We start from the raw sequence: 19,046 nt of genomic DNA, 5'->3' as shown, positions 1-19,046 counted from the left end.
GTCAGAGCCTAGTGTGTATGCCCCTCCTTCACAGAGCCTCCTTCTGAGCTCCCTCAGCTCCAGGTATTAGTACACTCTCCTTCTTGAAATACAGCTTCATGTTTTGTTGTCTCATTACCTTTTTTTGTTGTCTTCCTAGTAGAGTTAGGCTTCTTAATGGAAAGAACTTTTTCATTTTTGTCTTTATTACCACAGTGGTGGGCCCAGTACTTTGCATGTCTTTCTTTTGGTCCAAACCTATTCATTGCTGTAGGGATGTTCTGGTAAGGAAATTCCCTCTATTAAGGCAGATTCTCAGCTCTTCAGCATCTTCTAAAGTCTGAAGGAGTACCAGGGCACTGCCTTGTCTAAATCACTCAGACAGCAGCCTTGAGTCAAGGTTGTCCCAACACCAAGTCCAAGTCTCTATGTATCACACCAGGCAGCACCTCTGTCTTATGTGTGGTCACTGATTAATGAATATTCATTGAATTAAGTTTTGGGGGCTGCATTTGTGGAGCAGAATAGTCACTTATACACAATATAGAATAGGAGAGTAACATCCTTATTTTTTCTCTTAAAAAGTAATACTTGAATCAGGGAAGGGACAGTGGTTCCTGATAGAAAATTCTTTAAGATTTTTTGTTACCCTTACTTAACTGGAAAGTGAAATTAAAAGGTTTCTTAAGGATTCTGCTAAGTTAAAGTTTTAATTTAAGACCTATTACATGCCATGGGGTATATTTTTAATTGGGCTTCATGTGGCAATGTCTCTGTTTTCATATATTAGGAAAGAAGGTCATCAGCATTGGTTCACAGATTCTGTTTTTGTAGGCTGACAGCAACATTCCAGAATTTCATTGTTGATACTGTTATCATCCCATTTAATGCTCAAATGTATATCTCTTACTCAAGAAATGAGATGAGTCCTATAGCCATAAAGATTCATCATATGATAGAATTTTAGACCTGGAAGGTACCTTAGAGAATTGGGGAAACTGAGAAATAGCAGCTAATTGGCTTGCCCAAGATCACATATTAAAATGGAGGACCTTCAACTAGGAGTCTGGTCTACAGAGGGTTAAACACTAGTATTGATTATGAGTAACATGGATGATTAAAATTACCATGAAATCCTGAATTCTTATTTTTCTAGTACATTGACTAAATTTCCTAATAAGTATGTGTGATGTTACCATATTTCCCTTACTCATGTGCTTTAATAGAATACTTAATTTTGATTATGTAGTGAACTTTTATGATCAACTATACCATCAAAAGATAGTAATGTCTTTGGAGAAACAGTAAAACTGATTTTGCCAACTCTTTGCTTTACCCTCTGAGTACAACTTCCATTTAAGTGGCAATTCCTTATGTCTTTAGAAGAATCTTTTTGTAAATCTTGAATTTACACACCAGAATGAAAGGGGGAGGAGGGATTTCTGTATGATACAGGAGAACACAAAAAAGATGATTGTCACAAATCCCCACTTCATACTGCTTCTTTAGGAAAGAAAAGCACAAAATAATTCCAAGAGTTGATTTCAAACTCCTCATGCTTGTCTTTGCTTCCTTCTAAACTTTCTTCTGTTCCCTTCTGTGTGTTTAAAAAAAAAATGTTTCAGTGGGCCTCTTTCCTTTGGAATCACTACTGGTAATTCTTCCCTCCCATTAAAAACTGGGAAAAAGTAAATAAAACAATCTCATGACAAATAAACATAATTAAACCAAACTTATCCACACAGTTGCCACATCCAGAAATTTATGCCTTTATGTGCCCCTTGAGTTCATCAGTTCTCGCTTAGGATGTGGGTAACATGCTTCATCAAAAGTTCTGGTCATTGCTTTTATCAGATTTTCTTTGGTCTTTCAAAGTTGTTTTTCTTTAGTGTTGCTGTCCTGGTATAAATTAGTCTTCTAGTTTTGTTTACTTCACTTCCCATGAATTCATACTTCCCAGGATTTTCTGATATTGTCTCTTTAGTCTTTTCCTATGGTGTAATAATATTTCATTATATTTATGTACCACAGTTTGTCCATCCATTCCTCAGTTGAGGGGCACCCCTTTATATTCTAGTTCTTTGTTTTGTTTTATTCTCTTTAAATACCACTCTCAGGATCAGGAAGTTTGTTTTACTTGAGGCTATTCTCTCAGAATTAAGCTCTCAACTATCCCCTGTATTTTTTTTTATTTTACTGTCTTCTGCATTTCTTTGTATCCCACACTGTTAGTACATTGCCTGACACCTAGTAGACACTTAATAGATGTTTATTGACTAATCTTGACAGTCTTACATTTCAGCTAAGTAGAAGGATGATTTTTTTTAATTTAAAAGTATTTTTATTAATTAATTTATTTTTAGTTTTCAACATTCAATTCCACAAGATTTTGAGTTCCAAATTTTCTCCCCATCTCTCCCCTTCAGCCACCCCAAGACAGCATACATTCTGATTATCCCTTCCCCCAATCTTCCCTCCCTTTTATCACACCTCCCCCCTTCACTTATCCTCTTCTCCTTCTATTTTCCTGTAGAACAAGATTTCTGTACCCCGTTGCCTGCATATTTTATTTCCCATTTGCATGTAAAAACAATTTTTAACATTCGTTTTTAAAATTCTAAGTTCCAAATTTTCTCTCTTCCTCCCTCCCCACCCACTCTCATTGAAAAGGCAAGCAACTCGATATAGGTTATACATGTGTAGTCATGCAAAACACTTCCATAATAGTTGTGCTGTGAAAGACTAACTAAATTTCCCTCCATCCTATCCTGCCCCCCTGTTCTCTCTTTTGATCCTGTCCCTCTTCAAAAGTGTTTGCTTCTGATTATCCCCCTCCCCCAGTGTGCCCTCCTTTCTATGATCCCCACTTCTATGATCCCCTTCCCCCCTACTTTCCTGTTGGGTAAATAGATTTCCATCCTCAATTGAGTGTGTATGTTATTCCCTCCTTAAGCCAAATCCTATGAGACTAAGGTTCACTCATTCCCTCTCACCTCACCTCCCCCCCAATTCCCTGTTAAAGCTTTTTCTTGCCTCTTTTATGTGAGGTAATCTACCCCATTCTACCTCTCTCTTTCTCCTCACAATACATTCCTACCTTTTTATGCTTCTCTTGAGTCTTGTATTTGAAAGTCAAATTTTCTATTCATCTCTCTGGTCTTTTCATCAGATATGCTTGAAAGTCCTCTATTTCATTGAATTACCATTTTTTCCCCTGAAGGATTACACTCAGTTTTGCTGGGTGTATTTGCTGTTGATTCTTGGTTTTAATCCTAACTTCTTTGACCTCCAGAATATCATATTCTAAGCCCTACAATTCCTCGATGTACGAGCTGCTAAATACTGTATTATTCTGATTGTGTTTCCACAATACTTGAGTTGTTTCTTTCTGACTGCTTGCAGTATTTTCTCCTTGACCTGGAAACTATGGGATTGGCCAATAATATTCCTGGGAGTTTTCGTTTTGGGATCTCTTTTAGGAGTTGATTGGTGGATCCTTTCCATTTCTACTTTGCCCTCTGGTTCTAGAATATCAGGGTAGTTTTCCTTGATAATTTCTTGAAGGATGTCTAGACTCTTTTTTTGATTGTTGTTTTCTGGTAGTCCAGTAATTTTTAAGTTATCTCTCCTGGATCTATTTTCCAGGTCAGTTATTTTTCCAATGTGAAATATTTCACATGGTCTTCTAATTTTTCATTCTCTTGGTTTTACTTTATAATTTCTTGATTTCTCAAAGAGTCATTGGCTTCCATTTGCTCCATTCTAATTTTTAAGGAATTATTTTCTTCATTTTGGACCTCCTTTTCCATGGGGCCAATTCTGCTTTTTAAAGCATTCTTTGCCTCATTGGCTTTTTGGACCTCTTTTGCCATTTGGGTTAGTCTATTTTTTACTGTTATTGTATATGATGTTCTCTTGGTTCTGCTCACTTCACTTTTCATTATTTCCTGCAAGTCTTGCTATGTTTGTCTAAAATCAACCAGCTCATCATTTCTTACAGTGCAGTATTACCCCATCACAGTCATATACCACAACTTGTTTAGCCATTCCCCAGTTGATGGGCATCCCCTCAATCCAGTTCTTTGCCACCACAAAGAGAGCTGCTATCAGTATTTTAGAATATTTAGGTTCTTTTCCTTTTTCAAATCCTTTTCCTTTTTTCTGATCACCTTGGGAAACAGACCTAATAGTGGTATTGCTGGGTCAAAGGGTATACACAGTTTTATAACTGTTTGAGCATAATTCCAGATTGCTCTCCAAATTGGTTGGATCAGTTCACAGTTCTACCAACAGTGTATTAGTGTCCCAATTTTTCCACAGCGCTTCCAACATTTTGTCATTTTCTCCTTCTGTCACTTTAGCCAATCTGATAGGTATGAGATGGTATCCCAAAGTTGTTTTAATTTGTATTTCTTTAATCAATAATGATTTAGAGCATTTTTTCACATGACTATATGTAGTTTTGATTACTTTGTTGAAAAATTGCCTCTTCATATCCTTTGATCATTTATCAATTGGGGAATGACTCATATACTTATAAATTTGACAAAGTTCTCTATGGATTTGAGATGAGACCTTTATCTGAGAAACTGTCTATAAATTTTCCCCAGTTTTTTGCTTTCCTTCTGATCTTGACCACATTGGTTTTATTTGTACAAAGCTTTTAAAATTTATTGTAATCGAAATTATTCATTTTACATCATGCAGTGCTCTCTCTTATTTATTCATAAATTCTTCTCCTGTCCCTAAGTCTGATGGTAATGTGGTCCATCTTCTTCTAGTTTTCTTATGATATCTCCCCTTATACCTAGATTATGTATCCATTTTGACCTTATCTTGGTAAATCATGTAAGATATCAATCTATACCTAATTTCTGCCAGACTGCTTTCCAGTTTTCCTAGGAATTTTTTTTTTACCAAATAGTGTATTCTTGTCTCAAAAGCTTAAATCTTTACATTTGTCAATAACAAAGTTACTATTATCATTTACTACTGTGTATTGTGTGTCTACCCTATTCTACTGATCCACTTTTCTGTTCCTTAGCCAGTAATGGATAGTTTTGAAAATTATTGCCTTGTAGTTTAAGATCTGGTACTGCTAAACCTCCTTACTCTAAATTTTTTTTTCATTAGTTCCTTTGATATTCTTGACCTTTGTTCTTCCAAATTAAATTTTTTATTATTTTTTCTAGTCCAATAAAATAATTTTTGGTAGTTTAATTGGGATGGCGTTGAATAAGTGGATTAGTTTAGGTAGAATTGGCATTTTTATTACATTGGCTCTGCCTACCTATGAACAATTAATATTTCTCCAATTATTTAAATCTGACTTTATTTGTATAAAAAGTGTTTATAATTATGTTCATGTAGTTCCTGGGTTTATCTTGGCAGGTATACTCCCGGGTACTTTATGCACTACCGTTATTTTAAAGGGTTATCTCTTACTATTTCTTCTTGCAGGGTTTTGTTGATGATATATAGAAATAATGATGATGTAGGCTTATTTTATAACCTGCTACTTTACTGAAATTATTGTTTCAGCCAAGTTTTTAGTTGAATCTCTAGGATTTTCCAAGTGTATTATATTTTCTGCATAGAGAGAGAGTTTTATTACCTCGTTGTCCATTCTGATTCCTTTGATTTCTTTTTCTTTTATTGCTGTTGCTAGCATTTCTAATACAATATTGAATAATATTGGTGATAATGAACATCCTTTTTCATTCCTGTTGGGAAGGCTTCTAGCTTATCTCTATTACAAATAATCCTTGCTGATTGTTTTAGGTAGATGCTTCTTATGATTTAAAGGAAAAAAATCCATTTATACCTATGCTTTTGAGTGTTTTTAATAGGAATGAGTGTTGCATTTTTTCACTCACATTGATAAGTTAATGGGGCTATTGATATATTGAGAACAATTAACTTAGATGTTGAGGTCTGAATTGTTGCAATGGTTTGCTAGATCTTTAAAAAAGTAGTGTTTACATTTAGGATTTCCATCCAAATTTCACGTTTGGATGTTAAGCACCTTTGATTGTAGGAAAGAAGATTTAGTGACTGTCTTAGAATTTATGTATCTCTAAAGGGTTGGAGGTAGTTGGAGCCTAGTGGTCTTCCTTCATCTCTTTCAGTGTTAACACCTATTCAACAAAACATTGATTAAACACCATTTATTCTATCCAGATCCAGCTCCTTTCCATCCTCACCCCCTTTACTACACATTTTCTTCCATAAAGCCTTTCCTAACATCTTCAACCCTTTTTCTTCTTTTTCTCCTCAGTATTCCCCATAGCACATATGATTTGTAGTCCACATTATAGTAATTATATATTTTATCATTTTCATTTCTATAAATTGTGAAACAGTGCTGTTGTTGACTGTGGAAGACTTGTACATGCAATAATAGACCCATCATTATTGTCTTCCAATATGTGTTATAAACCACTTAAGAGCAGGGGCAATAAAACCTAGTACAGTGCTGAATGAGTACCTATTAGGTACTTATTATTTTACTCTACTGTTTGGTAGCTTGATTTGTTGCTGGTTAAATTCAAAACCAACAGACCAGAAGAAATAGATTCCAGAAACAAAATGGAAGGTCAGGCTGAGAATAAATACTTTACCTTGACCCTAACCAATAGTAAGCAGTGGTGTTAGCTTTGTCTCTGAGTGAGGGAAGACATTTATAGAAGTGTTCTCTAATATGAGTTTCATTACAGTAACACAGATACTATTTTCTAGATTACTGTTTCTAGCTATTGCATTGTTTGATGTAATTAAAGTCCCGTTTTTGTTTTGTTTTTTAAATGAGAAAATATTGTTAAAGGATTATTCAGTGAAAGAATTTTCTTAATTTTCCCCTCAAAATGGGGTGGGAAGAGAGCTGTAAAAAGGGAAGAAATTGCGCAAGTAAATGCAGTATATGTTGTCTCTGGAATTAACTTTTATGCTCCTTGAGGATATAAGCTGACTTTGATTCCCTGGTCAACCACTCTTATTTTCTAAGCCAGTGTTATGATCGTAGTAGTTACTTTATAAATGTTGGCTGATATGCTTTTTATTAAATATTGTTTTTCCTGCTATTCTTCCCATCCCTTACAGCTGAGAACCTTACTTCATAACTCACCAAGCCATTCTCTCTTCTTTCCAAATCACTCAACTATCTTCCCCTATAATCTCTTCCTTTATTGAAGTCTCAGATAAAAAGGTAACCTTTCACATGACTCATCTGTCTACATACACTGTTGATCCCATCCTTACCTTCTTCTGCAACAGATTATTCTCACTGACATCCTCACTCTTTCTGTAATTTTAAATCTCTCATCTTCTAGTAGGTCTTTCCTTGCTGCCTACAAACATGCCCTTTTCTCCTTTAAAAAACCCTCATTTGATCCCTGATTGGTAACATCTTGTCTGTTTTTCTCAGTGCACGTCTTGAAAAAGCTATCTGTGCCCCTTGCCTCTACTTTCTACATTTCTGAACTTCCAGCAGCCTGGGCTCTGACCTCATCATGCAGCTGAAACTGCTGTCCCCAAAGTCCCTAGTGATATCTTAGTTGCCCAGTCTAATAGCCTTTTTTCGACCCTCATTTTTCTTGATCGTTCTACAGACTTTGATGTTGTTGTTCACCCCCTTCTGTTTTTTGTAACCCTGTTATCTCCTAGTTCTCCTACTTGTCTGACCTCTCCTTAGCCTTCTTTACTGGATCTTTATATCATATCCATTAATCATAGGGGTCTACCAAGGTTTTGTCCTGTACCCTTTTCTCCTTCTATATTGGTGATCTCGTGAGTTTCCACTGTTTCAGTTATCATCTCTAAGCAGGTGATTCCCAGGTCTGTATATCCATCCCTAACCTGTTGCGTGATACCTAATCTCTCATCACCAGTTATCTTTTAGACATCTCAAATTGAATGTCCAGATGGCATCTCAAACTCAACATATCTAAAACAGAATTCATTTCCTTTCCTGTCAGTTCCTCTCCTCTTCACAACTTTCATTTTACTATCAAAGATATCACCATCTTCCCATTCAGCCTATGATAATGTCAATATAATTTTCAAGTCCTCACTCACGCTGCATATCCAGTCTGTTTGTCAAATCTTGTCATTTCTTCCTTGAAAACATTTCTCATGTAGGCCTCCCTTTCTCCATTCACATAGCTACCACACTGATACAGAAAAGCCTTCCAGCTGGTCTTCCTACCTCAAGTCTTTGTCCATTCCAATTAACTATCAAGGTGATTATTCCAGGTTTAGTTATTCCCCTCTTCTCCATAGTCCACCCCTCCCCACAGTCAATAAATTCCAATGGTTTCCTTTACTTCCAGGATCAAATATGAAATCTTTGGTTTCACATTTAAAAGTTCTTCACAACCTAGACCCTTCTTTCCTACCTTTGTAGTCTCCTTACACTCTCTTCCCTTGTCACATACTGTGATCCAGCTATACTCTCCTCTTATCTCCTGACTCTGAGTTTGTACTGGCTGTCTTTAGTGCCTAGAATGTTCTTCCTCTTTTCCACTGGCTCCTAGTTTACCTAGCTTTATTCAATTCACAACTCAAATTGTACTTTCTGTAGGCCTTTTATTCTTGTTTGTAACCCTTTTCCTATAAATTACCTTTCTTTTACCCTTTATCTTTTATATACATGTTGTTTATATGTATCTTTTATATACATAGTTATATGTTTGTATCTTTTATATACATAGTCATTTGCATGTTGTCTCCTCTGTTCCAATATGAAGTTCTTGAGGTAAGGGATTATGTTTTTGCCTTTCTTTGTATCTCTAATGTTTAGTACAGCACAAGTGCTTGTTGACTTAACTGACTGTTCATTTTATAAGCTTGATTATATTTGTTTTATATAAATTAAAATGTAGTTTTAGTAATATTTTCAAATATCTTGAGATTTGGGACCAAGGAGAATGGAATGTGGTCTCTGTTATTTAAATAATACCTTAATTGTTTACTTGGTAGCAAAAACCAAAAAAGCAAATCACTTTAGTGCTACCATTTCCATTAAGTTGTCTTTTAGGTCTTTATTATATGATATGTATATACTAATTAATAAAACTTTATCATAATTTATATTATAAAACCGATTTGATAATAGTGGACTTTTTAGTGCATATATTGTTTTAAACTTCTTTACACATTGAATTTATTTCCCCTTGATATCAGTCTCTTGATTTTTACCGTCCTGTTCTGTGAAATATTTTTATCATATTTTATTCTTGCTACATAAAATTAAAACCATTTTATAGACATATTTTGAAGATGATATAATTTTCTTATATATTTGTTGTACCATATTTTGAATGCAGTTCTTATTTGATTTTTTTAATAGATAAGCTTTTATTTTTTCTCCTTTTGAAAAAAAAAAAAGAAAAAGAAAACTCTTGTAATATATTGATGTTCAAGCAAAACAAATTCCCTCATTAGCCAAATCCAAAAATGTTTATCTAATTCTGTATTTTGAGTCCATTAACTCTCTTTTAGGAGTTGGGCTACATTGTTTCTCATCAGCGCTCAGCCAGGAAAGAAGCTTTTGTTAAGCACTTTATAATGTGCCAGGCACAAATACAAGAAAAATAAAATTCCTGTCTTTAAGGAGCTTATGTTCTAATGAAGGAAATCAACAACAAAAAAAGGAGCTGAAAATTGTTGAGAGGGTAGGGAAGTATTAAGCCAGAGGCATAATTTTGAAGCCCCAAAAGGGCAAGAAGAGGACCAGGAATGAAGTACAGGCAAGGCTGGCCTGGACTCCTTCACCGAATGGAGGCTCCAGGAGGAACTCACCAATGGGAGAAGGGGGATAGGTCTTGTAGTTGGATATTCGATGATAAACAGAGCCAGGAGTGGTAGGATATTCCCAGGCAAAGAGGCCTTAGGCTGAGGCAAGTTCCAGAATGAGAGTAATAAAGGACATAATTTTGATGTCCAGAATGTCAGTGACAGGGATGGAAAGGAAACAAAAGTAAATTGGTAAATGTGTATTAAGTGGAAAGGAATCATGGTTGGTCAGTACATTGATCAAATCACGGAACCATATTTTTAAAATACCTTTGTAGTTCAAAAAATCTTTAGCTTGTTGCCTAGAACAAAACATTTGAAGGAACTCTGAGTATATATACGTTGAAAATGTTTCAGTTTAAAAGTCTCAGTTTATGACTGGCAAATATACTGTTACTCTAAATATGTATATTTTTTTCCCCAATTGATAAGTGGTCAAAGGATATGAACAGGCAGTTCTCAGATGAAGAAATTAAAGCCATCTATAGTCATATGAAAAAATGCTCTAAATCACTGTTGATTAGAGAAATGCAAATCAAAACAACTCTGAGGTACCAAATCACACCTATCAGATAGGCCAACATGACAAAACAGGAAATTGATAAATGTTTGAGAAGATGTGGAAAATTGGAACACTAATGCATTGTTGGTAGAGTTGTGAAATGATCCAATCATTTTGGAGAGCAATTTGGAACTATGCCCAAAGGACTATTAAAATGTGCATACCCTTTCACCCAGCAATAGCACTTCTAGGGCCAAATCCCAAAGAGATCATACAAATGGGAAAAGGACCCACATGTACGAAAATATTCATAGCAGCTCTTTTTGTGGTGGCAAAGAATTGGAAACTGAGAGGATTCCCATCAGCTGGGGAATGGCTGAGCAAGTTGTGGTATATGAATGTAATGGAATACTGTTGTTCTATAAGAAATGATGAACAGGCTGACTTCAGAAAAACCTGGAAAGACTTGTTTGGTCTGATGCTGAGTGAAGTGAGCCATGTTGTACGATGACTAATATTGATAAACTTAACCCTTCCCAACAATACAAGGATCTAAGACATCTCCAAAGGCCTCATGATGGAAAATGCTATCCATATCCAAAGAAAGAACTATGGAATTTGAATGCAGATCGAAGCATACTATTTGCTGTTTTTTTCTCTTCTGTTGACTTTTATTTCCTCTTTCTGGTGGTTCCTCTTATTGGTTCTAATTTTTACTTAACAACATCACTAATCTGAAAATATGTTTAATAAGAATGTACACATATATAGATAGAGAGAGAGAGAAAGAGAGAGAGCCTATATCAGATTGTGCACTGTCTTGTGGAGGGTGGTGGGGAGGAAGGGGGAGAAAAATTTTAAACTCAAAAGCATATGGAAGTGATTGTTGATAAATCAAAATAAATTAATAAAAAGTATGTTTTTTTTTCTTTATAGGCCTTGGAAGAAGTAGAAAATGCAAAAACAGAAGCAGAGGTGTTAAAAAAGCAATTGTCAAGTGAAAGAATTACAGTTGATAACCTTGAGACATTGTTGGCTACCAATAGAGACAAAGAATTTCACTCTCATATAACTTCACATGAGAAAGATTCAGAAATTCTTCAACTTAAAGACATGTTAACCCTTTCTCAGAGCAAGCTGTAAGTATCCTAAAATAAGCAGTATATTGACAGTTGCTTGTTGAAGATCATTTATAATTTTTATTAAATTAGCATACATGTACACAATAAACATTCATGAAATACTTTGTAAGTTTTCTACAACCTCTCTGATCACAGGGAATATTTTTGGGGGATAATTTGTAGAAACATTTTTAAGTTTGCCTTTAGACTAAGAACTGAAAGTTCTCTTCCTGATCATTTGTGAGTTTCTTTTCTTCTTTCTCTACCTCTTGCATTGTTCATACATACTTCTCTGAATATTAAATACCTATCTACACAACCAAAGATTGTATCTTAAGAACAAGACATGAATGTGAAAATTACATTCAGACTAGTATCAACCTAATAGTCTCTAAAAAAAATATGAAGATCCTTTAGACAATTGCTGTTATTCCTCTACTTGGGAATTGTTTTTCATTGTGTTCTCAGAATTTTATTCCTAACGACTTTCTGTGTTTTCTGGGCTGACTACCCCCATTAATTTTCATCCGTGAATTCCTACTTATTTTTTCTCTAAACTACCATAAATCAACCATTCCAAAATCTAGTGTTTAAATGTTGGACTTTTTTCGCCTGTAATGCAAATAGAGAAAAGTCTCTCTTTCCTCTCCCTCCAATAAGGTTCTTGTCATTTCCACCCCAGCAACTAGTTCTTCCCTTTTAAATTTTCCCTTGTTGGTTCCTCTACCTTTTGAAGGATGAAATTATCATTAAATAAGTTTCAGGAAACTTGAGCTGTACTTTTTTTGGGGGAGAGGGGTGCAGAGATCATTATAGCAGATATCTGGATAATTGAGGTCCTCATCACTACTCTGTCCTAGGCTTGGAATCTGTTGAATTCTTCTGTACCTTTTTTTCCTCTCCAGGTACTCCAATGAAAAAACTGCTTGTTTTTGCCTCCATTGATCTTCACCCAATTGCTCACAATCATGCTTCCTTACCCTGGTTCTTAGGTTCCTGTGCATGAGTATATAATTTTAATATACCATGCTACTCTATTTTCTCCTTTACTTTTTATCTCTCTTGTTTATTTTGAATAAAGTATATCCATCCAGAACCATATTCTAGTCAAAGGCCTATACCAGTAAGTCTCAATGAAACTCAGGTCAAATTTGCTTCCTCTAAGACCTCTGGTTCTTCTTTTTTGTTGCCTATACTATTTATGTTTGTATATAAGCCTTGAGTTTTGTTACTGACTCTCTTCTTAGATTTTTATCTACTCAGCTCTGAGTGTCTTAAATGCTGTTCTTCTCACATTGTAGCTCTTCTGTGGTGTATAGTTTGATGAATTTGGCAGGCAGTTTTCTCTCTCTTTTCCATTTCAGTTCAAAGCCTCTTTGATTAGATTTGCAAGACATCAGGCAAATAACTTTCTTACTATCTCCTGGCTAGATTTACTTCATCCCTGACCAGATGCTGTCCATAGTCCAAACCATAGTCCAGAATTTTAAATCCTGTTCTCATATACCATCTTCTAAACTAGTTTTATGCTTTCTAGTTTTTCTTTTCTTTGTATTCTTTGCCTTCTATTTCTTACCCCAAACTTCATAAAATTTGACAGAGATTCTATCTGGCAGTATCATTTGCTGCCCACAGGAATATTCAGAAGTGGGTAGTCATCTTTTGTTTTGACAATTTGAGGAAGATTCTCTGCTATATCTTGTATACGTACCCTGGTAAGACAAGAATTCTCTTTACTGTGTCAAGTTGGTACATCTCTCATTATGCCTCATCAAAGAGTCAGCAACCACCACTATACTTCCATTCTTCATCTACCCCTTCCTGGATGATTGCTCTCTCTTAGCAGCCATGGATCTATTTGTCCATTCCTTGCAGGCCAAGCAGCTGTTTCCTCCTTGGAATATCCAACTCTACCCTCTTTAGAAAGAACTTAAATTGGCTTTCTATCTTCAAATATTTAATATATTTCTCTGTGAAACAGTTTTCCATTCCAACTTCCTAATGTAGATAAGTTTTCCGCTCTGCCTCTTGCAATCCTTTTTTCTTACTTTTCACGTTGCAACTCCTCTTATGCTTTTCCCTTCTTAGACATGTTTCATTGCACCACAATTTATTCAGTCATTATTGTAGTGTAGTGAAAATTGTGCTGTGGTGGATGAAGTGCTGGACCAAGAGTCCACTGTGGATTTAAACTATTCCCTGGCACTTATTACTGCATTATCATGGATAAGTCATTTAACCTCTGAGCCACAATTTCCCCAACTATAAAATGAGGGTAATAATATCTGTAGTAGCTATTTCATATCTCTTTTAGTTTACATGAGATAATTTATGTAAAGCACTTTACAAACTTTTAAAAACTATATAAAAATTGGTTATTGTTATTTTTATTGTGAACATTGGAATGATGGTCAGGAGACCTTTATTCCAGTCCTGATCTCACTGCTAACTCATTTTGTGACTATGTGCAGGTCACTTCCTTTCTCTGGGCCTCAGTTTCTTCATCTTTCAAATTGTGGTTAAACCAGATTATCTCTTAAGTCTAATTTACCTCTAAAGTTCTATAATTCGATGAATATTCAATTTGTAGATTATTTCAAGCTTTTATTAGGCTATAGTCCTAGTAGTCTGTAGATCTGATATTGCCTGATTCTGATCTGGTTTTTATCTTAAAACTCTTTAGTTATACCTTACTACTATTTTACCATTGAAAATTTATTATTGAAAAATTATTGAAAAATAATTGCTTACAAGTAGCACACAATTGAACTCTCCATTGTTAAAAAAGAAGGTAGGGAAAACAACTTCATCTGATAGTGTATGAAGTATGCCACACCTAAAGACTTATTACACCTTTCTACCTGTATATCCAACCTAGAAGGACATGGGCAAAAATGACATATCTGTTTATCAGTCTATCTATATCATATGGATAGATAAATCATCTGTGCCCATGTATGTGTATATATGTATATCTATTTGTGTGTGCGTATATATGTTATATATCTTTTATGCATGTATAGATTTATGATATGTATGTATGCATGTACATATCTATTTGTTTCCAGTTGTTTTACTACTATAAAGAGTGCTACTACAAATATTTAATTCTCTGTTGAGACTCGTTCTGTCTGTGCTTGAACTAAGGCATATATCCAGTGGCAGGATGACAAGTTAAAGGGTATGAACAGTTTAATGACTTTTCTTGTGCAATTCCAAATTGTTTTCCAAAACAGTTGGGCCATTTCATAATTCCACCAGTAGTATATTATGTATCTTTCCAAAGCACCTTCAACATTGACAATTTCCATCTTTTATCATCTTTACCTATTTGGTTTTCTTGTCTTTTTGCCTTGTAATGACAGTGGTGGATCACTGGTATTTAAAAGACGGTCCTTTACTTTTATGGGTAACTTGGGACCATAAAGGAGCTTTACATTCTAGTCTACTTTCCTTTTCCTGTTCATCCCTGGGCCCAGACTCATTTTTGTGTCACTGATTGTTAGACATACTGTATTCTATCAATCCAAGTGAATGCTGAATCTGACTTATCGACATTTTTCATCCACTTAGTCTTTTCTGTGTGGATAGTCAAGCCAAACTCCTGAGTGATTACACATCTGTTCTGGGTGTGAAGTGGAACCTCAGAGTTGTTCTGATTCACATTTCTCTTATTTGTAATTTGTAGCATATTTTCTGATAGTTTACTGATAATTTGAAAATTTTTTTGCAAACTCTTTACTTACATTTTTTGAACAGTTACTTATCAGGTCTTCATATATCTGTACATAGTCTTTTCATATCCTTTCTCAAAAGTCCACGTTTCTTGAAAAGATACAAAATAAAATATTTTCACCTTTTTTATGGGATTGCAATTTTTTTTAGATCCAGTCACATACGTGAGACTAATGTACTTCGAGCTAAAATTGCACAATTGCAGTCAGACAATGAGATTTTAAAAAGGCAACTTACAACCGAGCAATTTGAACGGTAAGAAAAAATTTGTAATATAAATCAGTTTACTCTAATTTTTTAAAGTTGCAGGCAAGTGACAGTGCTATATTAACAGATGATTAGGCTATGTGAGTAATAATACTGAGCCGTAAATAGAGTTTGTATTGTAACCACATGAAACTTAAAACAAGATTAATCTTTTCTACATAAGTAATATTTATTGTACTATATCACAGGCTTAATGACAAGCAGGTCATAGAAATGCCTATAATTAATGTATTACTTTTATACAAATTAACCTATTTCTAAAAATTTCTACCACTTTAGCGTTTGTTTCTTTTCTAGATACTATCTATAATTTAATAATCATAGTCCATCCTCCACATAGTCCTATTCTGATGCTTTATTGTGGTATAGAAGTGGCCTTGGGTCGTTAAAGGCTATACAAATATAGTATAAACTCACACAGATTCTACCTTATTGGAAAGGCTGGTCCTGGAGACAGAATATATTTCCTTTCCATTGATCAGCATAGCAAAGTACAGATAGACCTGTAAGGGCTGGCTACTTGATGATGGATTCTTTGTTAGTGACAGCCTGTTAAACAAATTACAATATAAAATGCTCTTCAGTCCAAATAATGCCTGTCTACCTCTGCAATAACAGTGGTGGAATGGTGGAAAACGATACAGAGCATTTTAAGGATCACAGGTTTTAGACTGTCTGTAAGCATTAAATGAATTGTTAATACTCTCAATATAAGCTCCTTGTCAACTGACCAGTGAATTGATCTACTACTAGAGGAACTGAATCATATCAGTCTTGATGTTATCCCATAAATCCATGACAAGAAAAATAAAAGACAGGCCAGTCACTTAGCAAGAATAAGGAAGAGTCCATGGACATCAGCATGTACCATTTGTATTCACACAATGTCAAGAGAATTTGAGGAGAGCCTCCAGCATGTTCTGTCCCCTCCCCTCACCATAGAGAATTTATGGGAGGACAGCAATGAGAATCACACAGGACAGTCAGACATGATATTAAATATTTCTTAATTACATGTAAAAATTTTTATTTAACATTTCTTTTTTTAAATTTTGAGTTTTTATGCCTAAAGGACAAACTGTGCATACCTTTTGATCCAGCAATACCAATACTAGGTCTGTATCCCAAAGAGATCACAAAAAAGGGAAAAGGACCTATATGTACTAACATTATCTATAGCAGTTCTTTTTATTGTGGCAAAAAATTGGAAATTGAGGGGATGGGCATCAATTGGGGAATGACTGAACAAGTTGTAATATATGAATGTAACGGGATACCATTGTGCTATAAGAAATGATGAGTAGGATGATTTCAGAAAAACCTGGAAAGACTTACATGAACTGGTACAAAGTGAAGTGAGCAGAACCAGAAAAACATTGTACACGGTAGCAGCAACATTGTGTGATCATCAACTAAGAATAACTTGACTTTTCTCTGCAATATAATGATCTAAGACAGTTCCAAAGAACTCATGATAGAAAATGCTATCTACATCCAGAGAAAAAACTGATGGAGTCTGAATGCAGATCAAAGCATACTATTTTCACTTTCTTTATCTTTTTTGTGTTTTTTTTTCTTTTGGTCTGTTTCTTCTTTCACAGCATAACTAATATGGAAATATGTTTTACATGATTAAACATATATAACCTATTTAAAATTCTTACTTTTTAAGGAGGGGAGGGAAGAAGGAAGAAAGTTTGGACCTTAAATTTTTTTTAAATGAATGTTGAAAATTGTCTTTACATGTAATGGGAAAAAATAAAAATACTCTTTCAAAAAAATAAAATTTTGAGTTCTAATTTTTTCCTTTCTCACCCCTCCCCCATCCTTGAGAAGGCAAGCAATTTACCGTAGATTATACATGTGAAGTAATACAAAACATATTTCCATATTAGCCATGCTGCAAAAGAAAACACAAACCAAAAAAAAAGGAAAAAGAAAGTAAATAAGTACTTCAGTCTGCATTCAGACTCCATCATTTCTTTCTCTGGAGGTGGATAGCATTTTTCCTCATAAGTCCTTCAGAATTGTCTTGGATCATTGTATGGGGCCTAGAATAGCCAAGTCATTCACAGTTGATTGTTGTACAATATTGCTGTTATTGTATACAGTGTTCTTTTGGTTCTGTTCACTTCACTTTTTGTCAGTTCATATAAGTCTCCCCAGGTTTTTCTGAAAGCATCCTGCTTATCATTTTTATAGCACAATAGTATTCCATCACAATCATATACCACAACTTGTTGAACCATTTTCCAATTGATGGACAACTCCTCAATTTTCAGTTCTTTGCTACCACAAAAAGAGCTGCTATCAGTATTTTTCTGCGGGCTTTTCCTTTTTCTTTGATCTCTTTGGAATACAGACCTAGTAGTGGTATTGCTGGGTCAAAGGATATGCAGTTTTATAACTCTTTGGGCGTAGTTCTTGACTGACCATTTAACAACATGTCCAGCTGTTCTTTGTTTTCTTAGACAGAAAGATAGTGTTTAGGTGTTTTCAATGCTTAAGAACTCAAAATGGCAGGAACTCCAGAACCAAAGACTATGGATGGTCTATTCAGGGTATAACAGCATCATTTTTATTATTACTCATTAAAGATAGATTTGGAGATTGAGGAAGGAAGAATTTCTAGCATGTGGAAGCCTTAGGAAAGAAAGCTAGACTTATTCTTGGGAAGAAAATAAAGAAGAGGTAACCAACCTGTGCTTAAGGACAATGAGTTCTAGACCCTGGATTCTGTCTGGGAGAAGCACAAATCCTTGCTTTTCCACCCCTAATAATTCCTAGAAATAATTTACCAGCAAAAATCAGATCTGAAAAGGAATCATGGTTAAGTGTAAATAACTAATATCAGTCATTGTTTTGAGAAGATAGTATTGAGTAGCTAAAGAAAAATGAGGCAGAAAGAATAGGAACACATTTTTTTACTTCTTTGATCATGACTGACTTTGTTGACACCCAGATTGGTGTAAATATATACAAGTTGCGTTTGCAGAAGTATTGGTGGTTTTATATGGTTCTGTCCTCGAAGGACCACTGGTACTAGAACATGAAAATAATATTACTATTATCCTGAAATTGAGGCCATGCTACACTGTGAACGTACATATGTTAGCATGTGTTGTCCATTTGTTTTATGTTTGATATTAACAATTGTAGCTGACTTGATCAGTGGCGTGATATGGCACCCAAGTTTATAGTCTTACATTTATGTTCAAAAAAAGTCCCTTTCAGTGCTGGACTCCATACTTGTAGTCTCTGTTATGAAGGCTTAGGTTGGTGTACCGCTTGAGCTTGAAGCTGTAAGTTGCTGTAGGAATAAAACTGATGAGGTGTCTTCAGTAAGCCTCTGACCAATATGGTGATCCTCTGGAAATGGGGGTCACTAAGCTGCAATTCCAGCTCAGACAAGATAAGAAGATCTAGTCTTGAAAAAACAAATCCTTTTCTCAAGTAAAAGATGTTGAAAATTTGGCTAAAAAGTAATTTGTCTGAAAAAGATCAAAAGGTTTTAGTGGAAAGCAAGCTCAGTAAGTCAAGTAAGTGTTGATGACAGCTAAAAAAATCCAATGCAATTTTCAGTTACTGGAAAAGGAGTCCAGGTATATTCTGCCCTGCTCGGATCACATCTAGAATATTATTTTCAGTAC

General features: G+C 34.9%; 1 protein-coding gene across 3 annotated transcripts in view; it reads left to right on the top strand.

Annotated features, from left to right (window-relative positions):
- Positions 1–19,046, top strand: part of CEP135 (centrosomal protein 135) — a 105,093-nt gene that overhangs the window by 77,599 nt on the left and 8,448 nt on the right. For all 3 annotated transcript variants that reach the window (XM_078148214.1, XM_078148215.1, XM_020975320.2), the window contains 2 exons: positions 11,210–11,412; positions 15,280–15,384. In XM_078148214.1, the coding sequence (XP_078004340.1) occupies positions 11,210–11,412; positions 15,280–15,384 (308 nt within the window). The remainder of the gene's footprint in view (positions 1–11,209; positions 11,413–15,279; positions 15,385–19,046) is intronic.

This window comes from Phascolarctos cinereus, unplaced genomic scaffold (genome assembly GCF_003287225.1).
Source record: "Phascolarctos cinereus isolate Bilbo 61053 unplaced genomic scaffold, phaCin_HiC Scaffold_9;HRSCAF=440, whole genome shotgun sequence".
In the NCBI taxonomy this organism is placed as follows: domain Eukaryota; kingdom Metazoa; phylum Chordata; class Mammalia; order Diprotodontia; family Phascolarctidae; genus Phascolarctos; species Phascolarctos cinereus.
This window is presented reverse-complemented; position numbering and strand designations above follow the sequence as displayed.